The sequence below is a fragment of the Sturnus vulgaris genome, chromosome 5, assembly GCF_052056855.1.
Source record: "Sturnus vulgaris isolate bStuVul1 chromosome 5, bStuVul1.hap1, whole genome shotgun sequence".
NCBI lineage: Eukaryota > Metazoa > Chordata > Aves > Passeriformes > Sturnidae > Sturnus > Sturnus vulgaris.
This window is the reverse complement of record NC_142247.1, coordinates 37,302,563-37,311,916: the sequence shown is the minus strand read 5'-3', so window position 1 is coordinate 37,311,916 and position 9,354 is coordinate 37,302,563. Positions and strand designations below refer to the sequence as shown.

The window sequence follows — 9,354 nt, the reverse complement described above, 5'->3', positions numbered from 1 at the left end:
AGTACCTTCTTTTGTTTTCCATGCTCCTTTACTTCAGTCGTCTCATGTTTTGCCTTCACTTGCTCAAAGGATTCTATGCCCACTGCAAAAAAGCAAGTCAAATTTAATGTAACTTGGAGTGCAAATTTCCAAGTGGAGACACTGCCCCTTGGGTGCTTATTGCAGGAGTCAGTTCTCTGGTCCATGCTTAAAATTGATCATGCTTACTTTACTTTGCAGTAGGACTAAATTGCTTTATGTCAATTTGTTTTATAGCAAGCATCTATTAATTGTTCTATAGTAGAAAGTATTTTCCAGAGAAAATGATGGAATGGTGTTTCTGCAATTAATTTTGTTATTCCCTTTACTTTCCAAGTGGCTCTGTAGAAATTGATTTTTTTTCAGTTGAGGTTCCTCTCCCTAGTGATGACAGGAGGTGCACACGTCACAAAAAAACTAATCTATTAAAAATATATTATATTAAGAACTTTTAAGGTTGTCATGTTTTGTTTTAAAAAGAAACATTTCCTTTAACTCAATTTACTCCTGAAAGAGTATGTAAAATACTTTAGCTAACAGATTTTTTTCAAATTCTGAATATTAAACTTGCACAATTTTGAATATTTGGGAACTGAAGACAGGGCTGTTACAAGTAAATGCAATGTACAAACGTGGTTTTTGGTAAAATGCTTAAAAATATAAACCAACCTAAACTTCTGTTAACCACCATTAACAAAATTCATGTTCTCAGCAGGTTTGTAGGAGGGAGTGCTAGGTAGTGCTCTTGGTCTGATTTTGGCTGCCCTCTTGTTCAAATCTCCTTGGGCTCAGAACTCTGGGAGGCTGGCAGAAGAGCTCAAGTGTGTTGCCAAATCCTCGCTTGTTATCATGGGCCAATAGCAGATTGTGTAATGTCAGTATTATACTTACAGATCTTGAACCTGTTGGATGCCAGCAGGGTTGAAAAGCGGATGGATTTGAGGCAGGATGATTAGGAGCCCTGTCTTCTGAAGAAGAAATCCAGGTGGGAAGTGAGACTGGGAAGAGGTGTCCTTTTCTGGAGAGATGGGACCATGGGGTCACCATCAGAGGCTTGGTTCGTTTGAACCTTCTGGCAGTGGGACTGGCTGCAGAGTGGAGCACATGCTGTTGCTGCTGCCTTGGTTTCACAGACACATGGTCCTGAGATGTCCCAGAGGCAGCATTGGGTGGTGACTCAGGCCACATAATGTTACACTGTAGAATTCCAGAAGCCTGAAAATAAATTTCTTATCCAAGGAGTATGTTTTAAAAATTCAAAAGCACTTTGGGGAGCCACTACTTTTTGAATGGTTCCTCTTTTGCGAGCAAAATATCCATCTGGGAATATTTATACCTTGATTCCAGAAAATTAATAGATATGATATCACTTAAATCAAGGCCCTTCACAGAAAACACTGTTTATTGCCTCCTTTCACACAGAAGAAAGTTTCCAACAATAATGTATCTGCTAATCACAGCAATCTATGAAGTGTAGCTTTCGTGACAACCTAGCATTAAAAAAACAAACAAACAAAAAGACCCCCACAAAGTTTCAATAACTGAAAATTATCATCTTAAGTCCCACCTGGAAATCAAAGGGAAAAAGGTCCCAAGTCTAGGTGTAGGTGCTAATGTAAGGACTTACAGGTTTCCCAAGGAGGCAAGATAATTAAGATAATTTGCCAGTAAAATCTTTTGAGATTCAATCTTGATATGTACTGCTGTAAAATAGGAAAGTTATATAAGAGTCATGAAATTTTCTGAGGAAACATCATGGCAGGTAAGGATGCTAACATCTTAAAGTGCATGAATTAAATGAATGTATTAAACATAATCTTAGCACTTAGTACATATGCTTGGATACAGGGATCTTATTTGGGCAGGAAAATGCAGTTTGGAAAGACCAATATTGTATATCTCAGTGACATTTGAAAAAGACCTCACTAGTTATTTCTATTATTTGAGGCATTTCCCCTTCTTATACAAAGTGTTGTCTTGAGCTCATAAGCATATGAATCTCTTTGAATATAGTACTGTTCAATCTGCCTGTTCATAACTCAGCTTCTTATTCCATTATAATGCTTGAATGATTCACATGCAATGTTTCCAATCCACTTTTCCTATCTTGTGAAACTTTTTAACGAAATGTTAGCATTTGCAGGCACCAGATGTTTTGACATAAGGAGAAGCAATATGTAAATTTTAATCCATGGTAGGAACAATAGCCTGGAGGCACCGTCTTCTTATTACATGAATCATATACTTAACCACAATGTGGTGGATTATATCAAAATCATCACCACCCTGAATATAGAACACTTGTCTTGTGGTTGCCAATTAATGAAACCAATATATATTTAACTTGATGGGTACCAGTGATTTAACCAATAAGCCTTAGCATACTTCACTGCTGCAGTCTCCTTTATAATTAGACTTTTGATCTGATTATTATCACAACTTCATACATTTTCCTCTAATCTCCCATTGGTTGTCACCACAAATGATGGTGACATTAAATCTGTTTGTCTGTCAGTTGCAAACCTCACTACTTTTAATCAAGCAATGTATCACATAGGGCTTTTATAATCTCTGAAATAACTTCTGATTTTATTTTCTAATGTTGTTTATTTAATCATTAAGTGTCTGAGTCCTAAACAGGATAAACATTGACTTTCTATAAAGCAAAATGTGGGCTCTCAGTCCCTTCACAAAGGAGCTGAGTACTTTTATGGGCAAATCCTAAGTACATAATAAATATGCAAAAAAGCAAAGCTTTTTTACTGAATCACTGAACTTTAAATAATATTTATAATAATATTCAATTTTAATACTGATAGGGGTGTCTTAATGATTTGACAAAATAAAGAGACTGAAGAAATCTTTAGTACAAATAAAATGTTTATCTGATGTACACAATGAGCGCTATTTTACATGAAATGATAAACTATTGCAAAACTATAGTTAAAATTTATATTACTGTTCAGCAACTTTTACATCATTTCATGCACAGAAAGCACCAAATATCTTCTTTAGAAGGCAGCACTTTTGATATTAGGAATTCAAAATGAAATCTGAATCCTTACTTACTTCCTTAAGTGAGTATCTTTTAGTACCAAATGCTACCTAATTATCAGCTTTAAAAAATGTTTTACATCTTAAAATACAATATTCTGTTTATCCTAGATTGTCTGGGGAACATCTAGTACATTAAAAGATTTTTGTAGAGCTTCTTAGTGATTTAACTGATATCATCATGCCTGCTAGCAATTTTGCAGCATTCTGAAAACACTTTCCATAAATCAAAGCCTTAGCAGCAGGAATAAGCAGATGGCAGGAGACCATATTAAAGAATGTATCAATTATTTTTATTAATGGGATGCTACTGGATCATGATGTATCATAATGGACTAAATGTTTAGCAGTTGTGAAGTGTTTTCTCTGTTAGATATCTCAGATGTTTTTACTGGATGTTACTATATTGCCTTTTGGTGGCATTTTTGAGGGTCAGGACAGTGAAGTTTCACAAGGGACATATAAAAAGGTATTTTCACTCCTTTAATTATATTCATACAATAAACATAAAATGCCAGCAAGTATAAAATGTAATTGTAAAAAGATTGCATACATGGTGCGTAATAAAGTACATTCTCTCTGCATACAATGACTTAGAAAACAAGATACCATATGGTTAACAATGAAAAATAGCAATTATTATAAAAATATTCTACAGTCTCATAATAGCAATGTAAATGCCTTTACTTATCTAAGAGACTTAGCATAATTTTAAATTACAATAATTTTACATCCTCCATTCATATATACAGTTCTATTAAATTCAGAAAGTATTATAATATCAATGTTCTTACTAGGATTAGGCAACTGAATTATATTTAGTTATTTTATTATATAAAGTAACTGTGTTCCTGTTTGTTAAAACTGTTTGCAGTTACTGTAGTTTTCACACTATCTGTGCTATGCACAATGAAATAATTTAGTTTTCATTTCTTAGTACAGCATCTATATCCATGCCATGAATCAAACAGGATGTAAATATTTCAACTCCCTTTCCTTTTGTGTAATTATCAGTCTGTTGTTTTGTGGATTCTGTAGGAATATGTCCACCAGCTTTGAACAGCTGTCACTGAAAACAAGCAATAACTCCTTATTTAATACATCTTGACAAAAATAGCCAGTTCTACTATCCCCTGCCCTGCTTGAGGTCAAGATCTGTATGACTTCAAATTCTTTTCTAGGCCCAGAGCCATGGGCATATTATTCATCTCTTTCATGAGATTTCATTAAACAGATCTGTGCTGGAAATAGCCAAAAAGTGTATTTTACTTGCACCATAACTCAGTCCAGTAAAACTTGCATGGTCAACAAAGAAATTCTGCCTAACAGAAAATATCAGGATTTGTCCCTGTAGTTCTGAAATCCCTTTCCTCTGCAGAAGCTGGTAGGACTGGGCTTGGCTCTGCCCTAGAAGTCCTCTCAGCTTCACAGCACCATTTCCAAGCCTGTGGGGGAGAGGGAGAGTTTACTCCAGAAAGTCTGGGATGTGACTACCAGCACATGCATCTCCTAAATACCTTCAGTAGCACCTATTAATCCCCAGAATGTCCTAGTCTGGTTTTGCAGTCTGTACCACCATTTAATTTCAGGGATGAACCTGTAATCCAGGCTATAATTATTAACTGAAATACTAATTATGATGACTTTCTACTAGAAAAAAATGCAATGTTAGTGAAATACCATTGCCATAATAAACACCTAGAAGAATTGATGTATTTATTGTTTTGCAGAAGACAGCTGAAGGTTTGTGGGAAGGAAGACAGCTTGCATAAGTTTAATGACAGACACAATATAATGCCTTGCAAAAAGAGCATTGACTATCTTAATTTTCTCATGCAAGGAGAGAGAAAAAAAATCTGGTGCTTTAGACCGAAGCAATTGTCAAAAGAATGAAAATCAACTTTAAAAAATTTAATATATGCACTATAATGTTTTTTTAGAACAGTGCTTATAAAAGTGATGAAATTCAGGATGTTATTTAAAGTCAGTATAGTTCAGAAGTATGGTCTAACTCACATGTAAAAGTTCAATGGGAAAATCATGTAATACATTCATATTTAATTTGTTTTTCTCCATTATGAGCAATCTGCACTGGTGTATTTAAAACTAATGTAGTAGAAACTGCAGTACAAGGACAAATGGCATTTGATATCAACCAAATAACCCTTCCTTTCATCAGCTGAAATGTAAAATACTCATACTACACTAGATATAATATGGGCATAAAGGTTACTTTTAATTCATCATGTTTTGTATACAGATGTCAATATTAGCAATTGTCTTTGACAAAACTATGACAAAGTGGTTCCTCTTTTAATTAATCTAATTAAAATGGCGGCCAGTCCAGTTATCCAGTTATCTTTGGTTAATATGTGTTTGTATTTCTGATATGCTATAAAAAACAAACAAAAAAAAGCCAACTAAACAAAAAAAAATTAAAAGGCTACACCAAACAAAACAAATAAAAAGACAAACACAAACACCAAACCAAAACAAAAGAAAATTAACAGAACCCTGTCTGTTGTCATTTTTTTGATCCATGAAGCATGAGTGTATTAAAGGCTCTTCAAATGGTCAGGTCTGTCCTTACAGGTCACCTTACACCCATGTAGTTTTCACAAACTCATAGAAAACCTTGAGAATATTCCTGTGATATTGGACACACCATAACCTTTCATAGGCATCTGGGTGTGATTTATTATCTCTTCTTACTCTTTCCAAACCTGTGACACTTCTGGAGTGAGGCAGGCTCAGTGACAGGAAAATTAATACACACTTTTGAAACATATTTTGAATCATTACAGAACTCCTGTGGTGGTTTCAGCTGGGGTAGAGTTAATTTTCTTCACAGTGGCTAGTATAGGACTGTATTTTGGTTTTGTGCTGGACAGAGATGTTTTTGCTGCTGCTGAGCAGGGCTTACACAGCCAAGGCCTTTTTTGCTTTTCATACTGACACACTGGCAAGGAAGTCGTGGTTGCATGGGAGGTTGGGAGGAGACACAGCCAGGACAGGTGACCCTAAGTGACCAAGGGATATTCCACACCATACCAAATCATGCTCAGTATACAAAGTGGGGGGAAGAAGGAGGAAGGGGTGGAGATTTTGGACTGGTGGCATTTGACTTCCCAAGTCACCATTACATGTGATGGTGCTCTGTCCCCTGGAAATGGTTGAACTGCCCATGGGAAGCAGTGAATTAATTCCCTGTTTAGCTTTGCTTGTGTGCACAGCTTTTGCTTTCCCTATTAAACTGTCTTTATCTCAACTCAAGAGCCTTCCAGGTTTTACCCTTCCAATTCTTCCTCAGTCACTCTGGCTGGGCAGTGACCAACTGGCTGCATGAGGCTTTGTTACTGCCTGGGATTAAACCATAACACTCCCTAATGTGATCTTTTGGCTTTGATTGAGGAAGAGCTATGAAGAACCTGTTCCAGTTTATTTTCCCGTGTTTTAATGTTACAGTTGGAATGGTTGCACTTAATGTTCTTCAGGAATGTACATCACTCTCCAGAATTTCACTATGTATAGAAGTGAGTTTTCTGAATGCCCCCTCCTAGCAAACTGGTTATGAGAAGTAGTGCATCATATCAGTATTTCTGAATATTCCCTTCAGTTTAGCAAGTCTTCCTTTCCAGCTTTTCTACAGCGAGTCCAAAGCCAAATATAAAATTAAATTCTTGTTGTTCGTAGTGTATGCAATGGGAATCTTGTCATTTCCCTCTGCTTCCAAATGGATCAAAAGCAAATGTCCCTTTGGAAAAAACCTCACTGTGCTGTCAAAGTACACTGAAAGTGTCATCCAGCAGCCCAGTGTTATATCTGAATCCCAATTCCTTCCACATAAAAAAGGACATAGTTTGAATATTCTTGAAATAAGTAGCTGGCATAGCACTGTCACAAGTAGCGCTTGTTCTAAATTGTGCTAACTGTAACGGAGTGTCTGTGCTGTCTTGTATATCCACACAGTCTTTCTGCTGTAATGCTGTGTCTTTTTCTGTCTGAGTTCATTTGAATCACTGTCATTATGTTAGTTTCCATTTTAATTCTGTGTCATTAAAACATATACTTAAAAGAGTGTTCTTTTTCTACAAATGAAATGGGATTCCGTGGAAAGCTTAATGGATTTTCTCCTTTCAAAGAGAAACCCACACAGTATAAACTTTATGCTTACTTGTGTGAAAGCATTATCATCTGACTTTTTCAGATGTTAAAACCTGTAACATCTCTACAGTTCCCAGCCTAAATAGTTCTCTGTTGCTTCACATTTTGTAGAATTTTTCGTTACTAAAAAATAAAGAAATTAGCAAATGACTAAAATTCATATATGTAGCAGAGAAAAGATTGAAAAGAGTTTGAATACAGTTTTGCAACATGGGTATTCCTTTTGTGATAACCGTTTTCATAGTACTGTAAAAAGTCATGAAGTGATAGTAAAAATATTCCCAGTGAAGAGACATTTATGCAAATGTCAGCTGTGAACAGAGGGTGAATTTGGGGCAGAGTGATATGAGTTCATGTCCATCTTATTTTCTTGTGAAGTAAGGACTGATTGAAACCCTTGCATGTAGTAATTTATTTTTATAGTGTCTCTCCTCATAGGTATTTAAAATAAGCGTAAACTATGCTTACGTTCAGCTCAGTCTTTTAACAAGTGGTTTAGAGAAGTATGAGACCGTTTCTGCTTTTATAAATCATCTCCATCATCTGTGCTAAAGCTGCTTCTCCTGCTGCTCTCTTTTGATGCAGCTGGAGATGTGGAGGACAAGAGTGGGTCTGTTCCAAATGGTGACACTGTGTCATCCAATAGAATTTCCTCTAGTCGTTGTTCTTCTTTTAAAGCCGCGCTGAAGGACAAATCCGTGAAGTGTGAAAGTGGATCAGAAAAGGCTGTAGATCCATTGCAGACATCAGAATTTTGTCCATGTACCAGAGGCATTTGTTGAGGGTAGTCTACAGAGTTCTCCTCTGAATAAGACTGTTGCTTGATGACCTGTGCAGCTAAATCAACAGCACTGAGCGAGGACATGACTGGAAGGCCATGTGCACGTGCCTGGATTTCCAGTTCCTAACATTTAAAACAAAAATAATTAGGCAGCAATTTCAAAGGAGAAAACAGTATCTTCAGAAAAATTGCAGAAAGTATACAAATCATGTGTGGAAAATGTATTATACCTTTTGCCTTGGCGAGAGATTAAATTTTTAAATGATAAATTATTTATCTAAGAAAATTTTCCCCTCAAGTGTTTTTATATCCCTTTCTGTCATTAAGCAACTAGTCTACAGGAACAGAAGAGGTAGGACACCCTCTCTAAAACCATTGCATACTGAATCCAAGGAAGGTAGCAGAAAAATGTTGCAACTTGATAGTTCATTATAAAACTGCTACCCAGAGAAAAAGAAGATTATTTACTTGATAATGCTCATATTATACAGATATATGAGTAAATCAACATATGTAAGATGATTGGTTTTATGTCTGTCTACCTATCTACCCATCCCATTTCCATAGCTTTTTGTCTATATCAGAATCTTGATTTTCACGCCATAAAGGGATATATTTTGCCTCTTTGTATCAAAAGCAGATATATCATAAGTCACTCTTACCACAGAGTGTAATGCATTAAAGAGTTTGAAAGGGAAAATTAAAGTACTGAAGAGAACTTTGTGTCCAGTACTGATTTTTGGCTGCAGCAGTATATTATTTCCTTTTTTTTTCTTTTTCTTTCTTTGTTTCTAAAACATGCATAATGAAACTGTTTGTACAAATACTTTATTAATTTTCCACTAGTTACTTTATGTAAGGTATAATTACCAAAGAAAATTCCTAGAAATCTAAAGAATAGCCTCCCCAATATACACAGAAATAAATAGGCAAAGTCAAAGTATTTTTAATAAGCATCATTTAAGAAAAAATTATATAGATTAACAAAATTTGATGGGAGATAAGTACTGAGAAAGCTTTGTAGTTCATGGCAACACTTATACAAACCTGAATTCGGAGTAGAAGTCTTCTGTTAGCATGCTCTAATTTCTTCTGCCTGTGTTCTAATTCTCTGGCTCTCTGTTGTTCTTTTTGTAGCCACTTGATGTACTCTACTGATGCCTTTAAAATAGTTCCTTTGTTCCAGCGCATATCACTGCAGAATGTAGAGATAACCTTTTCACAATTGTGCATGTCAGCAGAATTCATAAGAACTTACAAAATCTTTTACATTAATATGAAATAATGATTTACATGACTATTATTCACTCTTAGATATTATTGCTTCTGAATGGAAA

The 9,354-nt window shown here is 35.5% G+C and overlaps 1 protein-coding gene across 2 annotated transcripts in view; it reads right to left on the bottom strand.

The window, feature by feature from the left end:
- Nucleotides 1-5,284: 5,284 nt before the first annotated feature.
- The window catches only part of TFEC (transcription factor EC), a 63,692-nt gene continuing 59,622 nt past the window's right edge, over nt 5,285-9,354 (bottom strand). For both annotated transcript variants that reach the window (XM_088165455.1, XM_014892470.2), the window contains exons 7-8: nt 9,065-9,212; nt 5,285-8,140 (exon numbers count right to left, since the gene is read on the bottom strand). In XM_088165455.1, coding sequence (XP_088021581.1) covers nt 7,760-8,140; nt 9,065-9,212 — 529 coding nt within the window. In that variant the 3' untranslated portion in view covers nt 5,285-7,759. The remainder of the gene's footprint in view (nt 8,141-9,064; nt 9,213-9,354) is intronic.